Genomic DNA, 15,599 nt, shown 5'->3' with positions numbered 1-15,599 from the left:
AAAGGTCCCCGACAGATCCTGCGACCATATCCACTTACCAAATGAACGATCGATCCAATGATCATTCTATCTTTTATTTATTTTTTATTATGAAGAATTTATGAACACAAGCATCGAATCCACATTATGACTTTATGAATATTATGAGGATATATGTGCTGTTTTCTGGTTATCTAATTGACTTAAGGACAACTTGGAAATCATGTGGAATATCAGAAGAATAAAAATTGGAATTCTGCAGAGAATCAATAGTGTACACATGCGGCCAAAAAATTAATAATGACATGTACATGTATAAGAGTATCGCCAACTTGTAAATTAATTGTTTTACAAACTGAGCTAGTTATCTCGTAATTTCCTTCGCAGATTGGTAAGAATCTGTAATTTGAGGAAGGAAATGGTAGATAATCGTCTAGGTTCAAATTTGGGAACGTTACACATGATGGGAACGTTACACATGATGACTTTGCCCATACAAGCGATGGATATGAGAAGAGACAATTGTAATTTGCTTGAGAATTTTTTTTTTTTGTAACATAATTAATTGCTCAGAATATATATATTCTTTTGTATGAAAACCTTCTCATCAGTTCCCAATTTCTTCTCTCCGGCCTTATTCAGCGCTTCCGCATCCTTCTGTACCATCCCTTCCGGACCTTCGTACCGCAGTACCTTAAGGCCCCGTTTGTTAGGCATCCTTGGTGGGGACTGGCTTAGCTGGGATAGCAATCCCATGTTTGGCGTAAGACAGGATTAGTATAAATGACGCTAAGTCCGACTCGTGCTGACTAAAAAGATAACTTAATAAATGGTCAAACAATATTTTTTAGAATTAATTAGGTGTTTAGATATCGAAATAACTACAAAATACTAATTTAATAATAAATAAAATGAACATTTTTATTGTTCAGTGCTGCACCAAACGCTTCATAATTCTTATTTAGCTTAGTCAAAGCCAAACCAATCCAACTTAGTCCCTGAAACCAATTTTCGATATAATCCGGTGCAACAAACGCACCCTAATATATACTACCAGCAACTGTATCGTGACTATCAAAAATTTCTTTTCGATGGCAGCGCTCTGCATTACGTTCCTCTGTGCTAGAATGTTGATTACTGCTGCCGTGTCGCATCCAAATCCTTTAAACAAAATTAAATGAAACACCATTAATTAAAAAAAAAAAAAAACTGATCATGTTTCTAGCTATGTTGAAATGACACTTGATCGAAAGCCAACTATGGTTAGCCCAGTGGTGAGGTTGGGCGTAGAATGATGGGCCGGGTATGACGTAGGAGTAGATTAGATCCATCACATAAACCGGTTCAATAATAAGGATTGATTAGCTATCATCAATTTAGCAATCAAAACAAGTACTATGCACAAATTAATTTCAAGAATACTTACGTGCGCATAAATATGCATGCATGCATAGACAAGAGAAGGGGGAAAAACGAAGGGTTGAAAAAAAATAAGGGAATTGTGATCACACCTTTGAAGGCACGGTATGGAGAGCATCATCACGGGTCGCAGGTGGCATCGGTGGTATAATCACAGATGCCGTTCTTCCTTTTCTTTTCTCTCTTTATTCTGTTTCTGATCGTAACATATATATATATATATATATATATATATATATTAAGGGTTAAGCTAATCGAATGCAAAAGAAGAGAGATCAGTTGAGCATTAAAGATACGTACACAGCTCACGATCACCACCTCCCCCTTAGTTCATAGTTTTTCAGCTTAATTTATACAACTCCTTTTTTGTAGGTTATTAAGTTGAATCAGAAAGAAACTCGTCCCAGTTTTGAGCAAAAAGAAAAAAGGGAAACTTGTCCATCTGTAATTCATACAACCACCCTAAACCTTTCTCTTCGAGTCCACTTACTGAATGCACTCATTGACTTTTTCCTTTTATATATACCATTAGATCATATATTCATTTTTTTGTCTCCCTCTCCCTTCGATTTGGACTTGATACGGGAAGTTTTGAAGTGATTTTGAAAAATTAAAAGTATTTTAGATCACCAATGAGTTTCTGACAATATATAACTTTTAGATTTTAAGTTATTTTTCAAGAAGTATTTCATTTTTATTAAAAAGTGCTTACAATAGATGCATTTCTGCTAAAATTGCTTGTGAGGAGAAGTATATTTTTAAAGGAAAACTCATGAAAAAGGTTTAAAAACTTTGAGTTTTAACGATTAGGAAAAAATAAAAGGTAAAGTGAATAGTATCATGATTGACTTTTTAATGTAAAAATATGATTTTTGGTTAAAGTAAACAGTACCGGGAGCTTTTTGTTAAAGTTCTCCATTTTTAACATTATTCCCCTTAAAAAAAATCAAACGGGCCTGATGTGTATACATTGAAGTGTGAATTAGCCCACTCATTGACCCCATTGTGGCCTTATATCAAAGAACCGAGAAAAGCAACCTCGTCACGTAAAGGCCAAGACAGAAAATTGAGTGATTGACCAACAAAAAAAAAGAAGACATAAATCCATTATTTTGTGGGCTGAACAAGAACTAATATATAGTTTGTGTCCGAATACGAATAATATGCTTAGGAATGGCATATCCACCATTAGGCCTAAGTCAAATTTGAAAAAAAAAAGTTTTCAAAGCGACTTGTGGTTGTTGTTTCTTTTTCTTCGTCTGAAAAGAAACTGAGAAAAGATGAATAGATATTCATAAAGAAAAGAGAATAAGGTCAAATCTACAATAATTAATACTTAAAAGATAACCTTAAGTCTTCGTTTGTGTTAATAATTTGGAGTTCTAGTTGGGTGTGTGTCAACAGTACAAGTGTCACATATGTCATGATATCTCATATATTCCACAAAGAATCACAAATCACGGTAGTCCCTGTTATGATTCACGAACAATTTAATTTTCTGGGCACAAATATTTATATTCCTTCCTTTAGGTTGACGTACTGTGTGAGAAGGAAAGTAAACAAACATGAACCAATCAGCATTGAGTATCATTGAAATAAACAACGTATCTTTATATAGTAAAAAGATTAGAATACAGCTAAAATAAAAAGAAAACGTGTATGCATGAAAAACTTGATATCCAATTTCGTGGACGTCTTTTTTTGTTAGCTATGAATAAATTTACCACAATTAATTATTGGTCAAAATCAAGTAAACATAGTCAATCAAGTAACGTTGAAAGTGAGGTTAAGTTAACTTTAAGTCGAACAAATTAACGTTCAAGGTTAGCTATCCGACACCACGTTATCACTTAAAGACTCTGTTTAGCAAGAAAGTACTTAGCATCGACCAATAATCTTACAGTCTGCGGCATTTTTTTTAGCTTTCATTTGATTTGCAAGGTTTCCTCCCCCCGGGGCAAGTTGCAGGCTCATGTATGTTAAATTAATTGCATCTTGATCTTGATTAATCTTGATATAATATATATATATGCCGTACATCTATTCTCTACCCAATTATTATTAATATATTATTCATCCCATTAACTATCTCAATTATGTGATTCATTCAAATGCGCAAAGTATTGGATAGACGGCAAATTCAGAGCCAACCAACTGTTCGATATGTGCATATTCGATTCCTCTATAAGGTTCATAAGATAACATGTTTTAGGCTACTTTATATTTCAAAAAATCCCTTAGGCCTATCAGGGCCTAGGTTAGCCAATTAACGTTTTATTTTTCCGACAATCTAATGCATTACCGTATATAATATATAATAGCTGCATCGTTTACTACTGTTCGATGGAATCAAATTCTTATCAAAATAAAAATAAAAATACATCATTTTTTCATGTTAAATTATTCTACATAAGTATAATGGTTAAACTTGCCTACTAATTTACTTATACAAATAACGGTACTATATTTTAATATTTTCATATTTTTGAGTAATTTACCTGTTATATTCTCATACTTTTGGTAATTTATCTATAACATATAACACACTCCGACCCGGAATTTTCATCTGGACTCCGAATCGAGCTATGCTGGCGGCCAACACTAGGAAGATGACGAAGCCATAAAATGTAGTGATGTGGAAATGTGAATAAATTTAAACCTATAAGTGCCTAAATATAAGAGTGCTCATGTGAGCAAGATTGAACCCAATTCACACGTGATGCAGAGCATAAGTAAAGTACAGTAGAGGTAGGATAAGAATTATACCATCGAAGGTAATCACCTATACCAAGATTTGCCAAGAATTCTCATCGACACATAAGCTCTACCACTAACTCTGGAGGGGCGAAAAAACAAAGGTGAGTGAGCCTAAAAATAAAGCTTTGTAAAAACATTTTTGAAAACATAATAACCTCTCGCCGTAAAACAAGTATAGTTTCCAAATATATATATTACGTATAGTATGAAAATACTTACCGAAGCCAGCACTATCTCAGGAATGCAAAGTGTCCAACATTTCGTAAATAAACACATAACGTCAAGTAATCATATCTGCATAACAAACATATCATATTGGGTGCTCATCGACATATGCTGACACACGAGTTCATGCAAAGATATTCTGACATGAATTGGACTAGGTGTAATAATGATTTACGCTCTAGTACTACAATCACATGAAAACTGGCGCTATGCGCATCACATACAAGTCCTAATTGCCTATAGCAATTTAGGACATGATTGACACCTACAATGGATCCCAAGTGAGCGTACGGTGTGATGTGAACATACATGTGAGGCCTGGCCCTAGCCCGGGCGAGTACAAACACCAGTGTAGCACTCGATGAGTAGATAACGTAAATATGATCATACTACAAAAAATTTGTAATCCACAGTTGTAAATAATAATATTTGCGACGGTAAATATATTTATGACATCAAATCAAAATATGCATCCCGTGAATGTGCATCCCATAGAATTTATTAAAATTTCATAAATTAGGTCAATACGCTAATTCTTAAAAACGTTAGTCTAAACTAGGCGTAATGTGGAAAATTCTTTATGATATATATATATATGTGGAAACTAAATAAATATGTAATATTAAAAAGCAAAGATCCACTCACAAATCATGTTGTCGAGTCAAACTCGAGTTGTGAGCATCGAAGATCCTTGCAATGCGTTTCACCTAGAAATGAAACCATTTACATAAATATATAACGTACTAACGTATAAACGCGTTTTTGGTACAAAGTATGGCTAGTAAAGAATCTATTTTAAAACGAACAAATTTTAGAAAACGGACGACGAATTCAGGTTCGGCACGTCAAGAAACCTAAGGAGGGACCTCAAATTCCTCTACGCGCCACCACAAGGTGGCTACATGGGCAGCCACATGCACCCACACGCCTTCATCGTGATTTCCAGATCTTTGCAGGTTTTTAAGAGCTCATTTCGAGCTTAATTCTCAACCAAATTCGATGATTCAAAAGCCATATTGAAGCTAGAAATGTAGAGAACAAGTCCATACCAAAATGGGGCCGAGTTAATGTCGATGTTGGCTGAAAAAATGGCCTAAAGATGGCTTGACAACCACGGTTCTATAGTTTTCCAAAAAACTAGGAAATCCTTCCTCGAGAGGTTTATGCACCATTAAGACACGCGTAACAACCTAGTAATCATTCAGAACATCAACAAGGAGAGGATTAAAAGTATATCAAGTCCTACCTTACCTAGGATGATGGAAAAATACTCGGAGAGCTTCGAGTTCGACTCACTACAAGAAAATATTATTTTGCCGACAAACTTAAAGCCGATAAAGTAAAATTTTGTCAGCACAAGAGTCTTTGCCCGACAAAAAATTTAATTCGTCGGCTCTAAACATTTAGACCTATGTCGATGAAAAGTTTGTTGGCAAAGAACATTCAAGCCGACAAATAAACTAATAGTTGGCAAAAACATGTCCGTTCGTCATCAAGAGAGGAGCGCGAATTTATTCTTTCCTGCTCTTTTTTTTTTTTTGTCTTTTCGATTCCCCGCTCAATTTTTCAGTTTAAAGAATTTCCCCCTTAAATCTAAATTCAATGTATTTTCTACAAACCCTGTTATATGCGGATAGCCCAGCCCCCTTCTCTCTCTCCCTCTCTCTCTCACGGTGCCACCGTTCGCTTTCCGTCAACATTGTTTTTTGGCTCGCCATCGTCATCGCTTCATCTACTCTCTATTGCCGTTGCCGTTGAAGTGCCCCTGCTACTCTAGCTTCGTAATCGCTAGTACTGGGTGCTTCGTTGCACTTCGTTTCTCTAAAACGTTTTGGGTATGTTCTCAAACCCTACCTACTCTAATCCTTCCCCTCAGCTCTCTGTTAGTCTCAATTTTATGGTTCCTTTCTTAGATTTGTTTTTCCAATGTAATTCTGAGGGGATTTTAGGTAATGATTTGATGGAGGATCCTTAGTTAGGGTTTGAGGATGCGTAATCCATGTTCTGGATTTAATTGCTTTTAACTTCAATTTCTGCGAGACTTTAATCAAGTTGCAGTAATGGTTTTATAGTTAAAATTGATTGTGAGTCTTTGCACCACAAAAATCAATCCCTCTGTGTAATCAATTGAAATTAGGCTCATGGTACTTGACATTGAAACTGAAGTAGCATGAAAAATGGTCTCAAAATGTTTTAGAGCAATGAAATGGGCTTGAAGGTTTGATGCCCTCAAAGATGGTGTGCTTAATTGCAACTATGTGCTTGATAACAGAAGTCGCTCCATGTAACTTCTTATGCTTACAAGTGCCTTGTGATGGTGGATTCTTATTTAAAGTATGTTGTAGTTTGTGTTCTGGTTTGTGCTAAATGTAATATAATCTTTTTAAATGTTAGAGTTTGCATATGTGGGGTTATTGAACTTTGGGTTGGTTTCAGTGAAGGCCGTTTGGTCTAAAACTGGGAATACTCATTTTCTAGTTTCTGAATTCATAATCAGTTTAAGCAGCTTTCCCTTTTTGCTAGGTTGTGATGACATGCCTATTCACATGTGAACAAAGGTAAGGTTGCAATTGACTTTTGAAATTATTTCTTTCAGCATATTGTGGCAAACCTCTACTTGCATTAGTACTTTGGATTTGTGTGTAGGGAATCATGTAGGTTCTGTAGATTCTAGGTTTATATGTTGCTTAGATTCTGGTTTAAGAAACACTATGACCCTAGCTTGTCATAATGATTCTGTCATATGTGATATAGGTATTAATCTTCTATGTTGGGTGGTTTGTTACAGGTTCTTTGCTCTCAATTATGCTGCAGATGCTGCCTGCACTGTTCTACGGGTTGATTAGGTAATAGATATTAACTAATTATTTGTCAATACTTTTCCTAGTTTTGCAGTACCCAAATATGGCATGCACTGAACTTTTAAATGTTAACATTCAATGTAATGTCGATTTGGACTATCGTAAAGGAGGACTTTGTGAATTAACATTCAATATAATGTCTCAAGTATATTGGGATTGGAGGAATATGAACTTAGAAAGGGATTAGGCTCTTTGTAATGGGAAAGTATTAGATATAACTACATACTTTCTTGTTGACAAATTGGTTAAGTTTTCATTGTTTATTGTAATACTATGGTGTTATTGCAGCCCTTCCCCATTTTCTACTATGGTGCTATATCATCCAAGGTTTGAGGTCGCAAACTCATGGTCTTCAGTAAGCCACTAAATTCTTCTCATCTTGCCCCATGACACAAGCTCCTGCATATTTGGTGCTAATGGATTTTTGAAGGCCATTTGATATAAATCTGGGAATGCTCATTTTCTTGCGTGGAAATGAAGCTGGGAATGCCCCTTTCCTCATGACACAAGCTCTTGCATAATGCTACATGGCAGCCGACTTTAAGGAATGGCAGTAGGATAATTTTATTGTGTGACATGCTTTTGTATAAGCACTCTAGATGTACATTTGAAATTTATCAATCAATAAAGTATTATTTCTTAACAATTTTTTTGTATTGTATTTGGATTTGCATATATAATAGTTGAGCATTAAAGCGTTATTTTTTTATATAAATTAAATGTCTTTCCCGACGACACTAATTTTGTCGGGAGAGAAGACTGTGCCGACAAAATATCCATGATGATGAACATAATTTGTTGGCTAAAAAGTATTATTTGTCGGCATAAAAGCTCTGTACTGATGAAATATTTGTCGGGAAAGATGTAAATGCCGACAAAAATTAGTTTGTTGGGAAAAATTGAACCTTAGCCAACGAAACACAAAAATTTGTCGGGAAAACTCTTACCCGACATGCTTTGCGTGACGAAATGACCGACAAAATTTTTTGTTGGGGAAGACTCTTTGCCAACAAATTTTGACTTTTGCCGACAAAGTACTTTTGTCGGTAAAGTCAAAATTTCTAGTAGTGACTTTTAGGGTTTGGATGCCCAAACAGGGCGTTTGTACATGGTACTGCTTTCGTGGTGGGTTGGAGACAAAGACGACGGTGGTCGTGAAACTGGGCGTTGGCGATCGCCATGGTTACTTCTGTACAGTGAGCACAAAGTGAGTAAGAGAGGTAAAGAGTCCATATGAGATGTGAAGGAGTCTGATCCCCTTGAATTTGAGTTTTGGAAAGGATGATAGGTAGTGGCCTTAAGGTGGTGGTTTAGTGAAGCTCACCGGATGTGTGGTGGTGATGGCTGGTCTCTGTGTTTACAGAGAGAGAAAGAGAGTGAAAAGATAGAGAGTTAGATGAGAGAGAATGGAGAGAGTAAGGGTGTGCTATCCACACACCTCAAATTACTTCTCACACACCCTTTGTTAATTTATGTCCGTTGATCTTCTCTAATTGATCTGATCCGACGGCCGAAAATTAAAAAGGTGTGTGAGAAGTAAAATGGGGTGTGTGGATATCACACCCCTTGAAATAAGGGAGAGATAAAGAGCGCTCCAGAAATAGGGAGACATGGGAGTGAAGGAGGAGTACGGGGTGTGGGTCCCACATGATACATAGCCCAAGGCTACAAAAGGACAAACCATAAAATTATCTCCCGAGATGTTAAAATTACCAAATCACCCTTCACGTTTGTAAGTCCGTAAAATCTCCATCGTAACTCCAAATTCAATTCCGCTTGTGCCTACATGTTCGTACCTTCGAGTACTTCAAGAATATGGTAAAATAATAGCTCATACAAGTCACATAATGATGGTCAACGAACGTCAACAATCTCACCACTAGAGGCGTTTTCGTCCATTCACTCTTTTAGAATTTAATAAAATCTTAAAATTAAGGATAGGTTGTCACAACATAACAGTCGGTACATTAATGTACAATAACACCCAAGTGTAATTGGCTTTTGTGTATCTACAAATTATCCTGACGTGGAATGAAAATATTTACCTACTCCTTATTATGTATGTAAGTGGGGATATTGTTTTTCCAATATTCAAATAGGTAAACTAAAATAACTTAGATACCTTTTCCATACAACATTATTACAATATATTTCATGGAAAAATATGAATGAAATACAAAGTAATATAAAATATTACATATTTACCTATATTTATCAAAGAAAATAATAGATAAAAAAGTTTATAATAGATAAATAGAGGTTGAAGACCAAGAGTAATGGATAAAAAAAATTGGGTAGTCTTCCTTTTTATGCTCTGATGAATAGCATTAATACCATTTTTTTTTTCCCAAAATCATTAATTCGCCTTTTAAATTTGCATAGTTTGAAAAATAATTCATGATATTAATACACATAATATCCATATAATGAATTGTAGATACCAAATAAGTAATTAGGGATATTTTAGACATCTAAAAATGAAAAACGTGGAAAGTCAAACAGAATTAATGAATTTGCTTATACATAACCTGGTAAATAAGTTTTATTCAGACAAAAAAAATATGTGGGATTTTGTGTAAAGAAACTTGAGGTTCAAGGGCTAACTAATTTTTGATGGTTTGGTTTTCAAGGAAAAGATTGGAAAACCCTAAGACGCAATGATATGTAATTGTTACGTGCTTGTAATTTGCTGATTTCAAGCTGATGAGGTGAAGCTAAGCCTGCATCACTTAATATTAACTAGGATGGGGCCGAACGGACGTGACTAGCTTGTTGTGCCCCAATTTGCCCAAATATCTCACCAAATATATATGCCCTAAATAACAACTATGAGCACATATGCTAATAATTAATATGTATCATTAGGAGATCATGTTAATTAATACAAAATCGCGGAGGTACAAGAACACAAACACAAACATTCAGAAAAAACACAGCGTAAAATATTGTGTTTTTTTCAATATGACAAAAAGATGACATTTTTATTGGAAACATTGGGCACGCCATCCATCCAAATAAGAAAATTGGATTGGTGGTTTGCTTCTTGTGGCTGTCATTAGTGCCTATCAAATCCCAAAAATACGTATGGTGTGTAAATTATGAACCCATTGATATTGGTTGATTATGATAGTTTAACGAGTATATATAATTAGTGGTGTTAAACTATACAATTTTTTTATTTGATTGGAGTTGTTAAAATTGCTGTTTTTGCCGGATGATTTAAAATTGGAATCTTGTGAACAAGTTGCATTGTGATTGGAAAGTATAGTATACACTTCAATGTTAGGTTAAGATACTGGTCGATGGTCACTTACCATTAATTTTAAATCCATTTAATTTGTTTATACACCAACTTGTGAATTTCTGCCGGCGGCTCTGGAAAAACTCGAACTACAATTCTACAAACGACTTGCATATTGCATGCTCTGAGGCCATCCCTGATATGATATTCCAGCCAGCCGAATACATCAGACCGTACCTTTAATTAAATCAGCTTTTTGGAAACATGTTTGTGTTATCAATGAGAGAGTCAACAGTACTGAGTGCCCCTATTTTTGGATGTGTCTTCTCAGTGTCTATATGTGAAATATATATACATACATATATATAATTTTTTTTTCTAGTTTGATACAAATATAAAGTATGTATCTGACATCTTGCAAATTAAATTATATATATCTTCAAAAATTATAATTCAATCCAATTAGTTTTTACCCGCAGCAAACAAAACAAATGCTGCCTTGCTCCCCAAGGCTACTAAATAGCAGCCAAACTGTTAACACAACAAAGGACTAGAAAAGAAGAAAAACTAATTACAAACTGCGATTCCAATTTTATTGACTACAATAAAGAATAAGACCACAATATGGTCAAGACGACTATATAACGAAAGGACTGCATCTTATAACGATTTAACTTTTATATTAAGTTACAAGGTGTATTTATAAAGACTTCATTCTGAAACTAATAAGAAAGCAATCTAACCCTAATAGAAAATAGAAAAAGAGACATACTCCTTATATCTCGAGAAAACTGAAAACAAATTAAAACAATATTTGACAAAAGAAAAAAAAAACCAATATCACCCTAATATCAAACCAATATCACACAAAATGGCATCTACTAAATTAAAAATTATATTAAATAAAAAGAAAATAACTAAACCGCGCTATACCTTTGGTGCGTTGCGGGTTTGTGATTGGGAATTGAACAGACGGGCCGAAGGAGAAAGAGCCGGAGCAGATCGAGGCTGAAGGAGGGGGCCGCGAGGGAAACAACTCAGTATTTGTGGAGATTTGGGGTTTACGTGTTTGAATTGAGGGGGCGATGACTGCAAGGCCGTTTTAACCAGATGATCGGGATGAGAAACCAATATAGAGCCTAGAGAGTGATGACTGCAAGGTAATTTCAGAGTTGGAGTAGGAGGTGGCATCGACGACGTAAGGACATTTTGATCACCTGTAAGCGGTTGACACGTTACAAAAAAAATTAGGTTTTTTTTTATACTGATGCTCATCTGTTTTTATATAATGTGGTTGATGATGGAGCACGCCCACTTGCATGCACCCCTTGCTTAAACAATTCTGTAAAAGCATATCATATCCTTCAAGTTATGCCGTAAGGAAACAGAAAAAATTCATGCCTGCAGAGACCCGTGTTTTCTCCTTACTCTCTCTCTCTCTCCCTCTCTCTCAACGAATATATATATATATATATATATTTTTTTGAGAACTCTCAACGAATATATATATATATATACAAGCAATGCAGCCACTTCTTTTTAACGGTTGCTGCATTTTCTATCCTTGAAACCATCCACGTCGCTTTAGTTAAGAGCAACTCCTCCAAATCACCCCAACTTGCAGTGCGGCATGCATGATTATCTCTCTGCATTTCTTTAATTTTTATCTGTTTTATCATCGTCTATCCGACCTTTCTCCTTCCCTCTCTAGCATCAAATACTTCAACTCTTCCCCTCTTTCTCTCTGTCCATGGCTAGAAAGCCAGGAGAAGTGAGCACCTTCGTCTCTACCTTTTAGGCATCCCGTTGATATTTTTCCTCCTCCATATCTATATACATGTATGTATACACACACACACACACACACACACACACACACACACGCACAGACATATATACATGCATAAAAATGCTTATAACAATATTAATATTTATGTTTCCCTTGATCAGGTGATGTGGCCTAGATTAGTGGCAAACAAGATTCTGAGAAAGCAATTGGGAAGCAACAACTTTGTAGCAGATTTTCCAAGCAACGAGGTCTCGGAGGAATTAATACTGGAAACACCAAGTGTTGATCAACCGTCTTCAAACCTTACCTCTACCGTCGTCAATCATCACAAGGACACTAACACACACAAGTACAAGTATGTATTTATATACCAACTCGATCCCGAAATTTCATTTCCCTGGTCCACCATGATTAATACTCCAATTAATACGTATCTTTTTTTTTCATAAAATGTATTTTTATACATCTCATACGTATGGTTTTGTTTTCTCTTCATCTAGGGTTTTTGTTAGTACATGGAATGTTGGCGGGGTGGAACCACAAGAAGATATGAATATGGAGGATTGGATTGACACATCCTCTGACATCTATGTTCTTGGGTACGTACATAATTCCATACTAAATTAGAAAAGAAAAGAAAAAAAAACTAAAACTTGTAATTACTCACGATGCATATGTTAATTTCATGTTGTTCAGGTTTCAAGAAATCGTTCCTCTGAAAGCCTCCAATGTTCTAGGATCTGAGAATAGTAAGATCTGCATGAAATGGAATTCCTTGATCAGAGAAGCTTTAAACAAGAAAAGACACAACAATATTAATAAACCACCAGACTTCCACTGTATTGTAAGTAAGCAAATGGTGGGGATACTAATATCAGTTTGGATTCGAAGTGATCTTCGTCCATTTATTCGGAATCCAAGTGTCTCCTGTGTTGGCTGTGGGATCATGGGATGCCTAGGAAATAAGGTACGTGGACTTAATATTATTACATACTTTATGCTTTGAAAAAAATTACAATACACAGAGACAACTGCTGAATTTAATTTAAAGACTCTTTAGTGGCAGAATATTGATATTTTGTAATATTGTAGCCTCATGATCGATATTCCAGAGCCTGAGGTTATACATGATCTAAATAATAATAATGATCAAAGGTACATTACTTTTTTATCTTAATTAAAATTATGGTATGCATGCAGGGTTCGGTTTCTGTTAGATTTCGATTACATGAAACAAGCTTCTGCTTCGTGTGCACTCATCTAGCTTCAGGGGGTAGAGAAGGAGATGAGAAACTGAGGAATTCTAACATATCCGATATATTTTCCAGAACAAGTTTTCCCAGAGGCCCTTTGCTTGATTTGCCACGAAGGATCTTAGATCATGAGTATGTTAACTAAACTTTGAAACCGCCCAAACCAGTTCGTTATTGCATTAGTTTATTATACATAATATATAATTAATCTCATTAATCAATCAATCTATTTTTCACTATATATGTACGTAGCATGAAAATAACACAATTGGACAAGTACAATATATATATATATTTAAGGCTTATCACCATTATTGTTTATTTTTCTTCTTTTAATTGTCGTGACAAATAACTAATTAATAGAGCCGACAAACCTGTAGTGTTGTTGATCTTTATTACTACTTGTCTTCTTCTATATAATATTATTTACAATTAAGTAATTGTTAACCAAATTTTATATGGCCATGTTGGACTAATTATGTTAACCACATGAAAAGCTTGACTTCTCTATACCAGTAAACAGTAAATGGTCTATTAGTCATATGATCATGTCATTCAAACTATGGGTTTTTTAAAACATTGACTTCATATATGTATATATGAGAGTCAAGGGACTCTCTTAAAAGTGAGATTCTTTATGAATTTTCTAACACTTCACATCTTAACGTTAATTACCGTGTCGACATTATAAAACATTGTGCAAAAAAACATGAGGTGACTGAAAGTCCATGAAGAATCTCACTTTTGAGAGTCTCCTAATTAGCATTTCTCATATATATATATATATATATATATATATATATTATATAGTCAAAAGTTAATATCATATAAAGCCTAGCTAATTAATTACAGATATACATAATATGTTTTGAAGTACTATTGCAAATTAGATACATCAACACCGGTGCCTAATTGCTTGGTTCAAAAATATTGCAGTCGAGTAATTTTCCTCGGAGACTTGAATTATAGAATTTCCCTTCCGGAAGCAACAACGCGTTCGTTAGTGGATATAAGAGCATGGAATATCTTACTAAAACATGATCAGGTAGACCACTTAATCGTTAGCACTGTACACTTTATATAAATATTTATTTTAAAAAAAATAAGTTAATTTCTTTCCCTCAAAATTTGACATCAATTTTCATTGGGATTAGCTGATGATGCAGCTCAAAGAGGGACAAGTACTCGAAGGTTGGAATGAAGGAGCTGTTGAATTTGCTCCCACTTACAAATATTGTCCAAATTCTGATGTATATTATGGATGTCCTCCGGGAAAGAAAGGTGAAAAGAGGCGTGCTCCTGCCTGGTAAGTTTCGCTTAACAATTACATGTAACATGCAATATGTATACCGACACGTGGTGTTATCATAACACGTAATATGAAATTAATTGTCTTTAATTATTGGTTTTTTTAGGTGTGATCGGATAATTTGGCGTGGAGAAGGGTTGAAGCAACATGTATACAATAGAGGTGAATCAAAATTGTCTGATCACAGACCTGTGAATGCAATATTTACAGCCGAAGTTGGGGTTTTAAGAACATTGAGAGGATATCATAGTTTTTTTGTATCAGACAGGTTAGACGGAGTATCAAGCAAGTTTCAAGTATCCTCCACCCATAATTTTGTATGGAAAGGGAGATCAACAAGCTGGAAACTTTGATCATAAAAATATTAGTTTACTTAAGAAGCTTGTAATAATTATAATAAATATATAGTTGTGCTTACATAACTCGGCTCATGAATGTACAGTAAAAGTTGGCGTTAAGAAGCACCCCTTCTATTTGGATCGAATATTATGAAATTGAAGGTTTTTGTTTTGGTCCAATCATAATACATAATACAAATTTAATTACATATATATATATATATATATATATTATGCTCCCAACCGGCGACCAGGGTCTTGTGTGCTAACCATCATGCACTCACATATATCTAGGGGTGGAATTTTTTGCCAAATTACTATATCAACCGAATTACCAATAGTACCATACCAAAGTTGTGCCAAAAAAATTGTACCATTGGTAATGATATGGTATTTGTACCGTACCATACATTTTTGGTACGATAATG

General features: G+C 34.9%; 1 protein-coding gene and 1 long non-coding RNA gene across 5 annotated transcripts; both read left to right on the top strand.

The window, feature by feature from the left end:
• Window positions 1-5,866: 5,866 nt before the first annotated feature.
• On the top strand, window positions 5,867-7,887 carry LOC103424780 (uncharacterized). Its single transcript, XR_527829.4, has 4 exons — window positions 5,867-6,215; window positions 6,904-6,938; window positions 7,169-7,226; window positions 7,530-7,887. It is a non-coding gene; the product is annotated as an uncharacterized lncRNA (long non-coding RNA).
• Window positions 7,888-11,493: 3,606 nt separating this feature from the next.
• LOC103414365 (type IV inositol polyphosphate 5-phosphatase 9) lies at window positions 11,494-15,327 on the top strand. Of its 4 annotated transcripts, none has more exons than XM_070810841.1 (8): window positions 11,494-11,701; window positions 12,433-12,626; window positions 12,772-12,870; window positions 12,968-13,238; window positions 13,472-13,656; window positions 14,461-14,569; window positions 14,679-14,830; window positions 14,940-15,327. In XM_070810841.1, exons 2-8 carry the CDS (start codon window positions 12,436-12,438, stop codon window positions 15,184-15,186), a joined length of 1,254 nt encoding a protein of 417 aa, XP_070666942.1. In that variant the 5' UTR covers window positions 11,494-11,701; window positions 12,433-12,435; the 3' UTR covers window positions 15,187-15,327. The 4 variants fall into 4 exon arrangements, with proteins under 4 accessions (XP_070666942.1, XP_070666941.1, XP_070666943.1 ...); XM_070810840.1 differs by lacking the exon at window positions 11,494-11,701 and adding an exon at window positions 11,999-12,253 and having other exon boundaries at window positions 14,691-14,830; XM_070810842.1 differs by lacking the exon at window positions 11,494-11,701 and adding an exon at window positions 12,001-12,321.
• Window positions 15,328-15,599: the final 272 nt, after the last annotated feature.

This window comes from Malus domestica, chromosome 13, assembly GCF_042453785.1.
Source record: "Malus domestica chromosome 13, GDT2T_hap1".
In the NCBI taxonomy this organism is placed as follows: domain Eukaryota; kingdom Viridiplantae; phylum Streptophyta; class Magnoliopsida; order Rosales; family Rosaceae; genus Malus; species Malus domestica.
This window is presented reverse-complemented; position numbering and strand designations above follow the sequence as displayed.

What these genes read in the sequence shown, in the direction of transcription:
- LOC103414365 (XM_008352759.4), top strand. Translation starts at nt 12,233, where the DNA reads ATGGCTAGAAAGCCAGGAGAA. An exon ending in TGGCTAGAAAGCCAGGAGAA is followed by an intron (nt 12,254 to 12,432) that starts GTGAGCACCTTC and finishes TCCCTTGATCAG; the next exon opens with GTGATGTGGCCTAGATTAGT. An exon ending in TGGGATGCCTAGGAAATAAG is followed by an intron (nt 13,239 to 13,471) that starts GTACGTGGACTT and finishes GTATGCATGCAG; the next exon opens with GGTTCGGTTTCTGTTAGATT.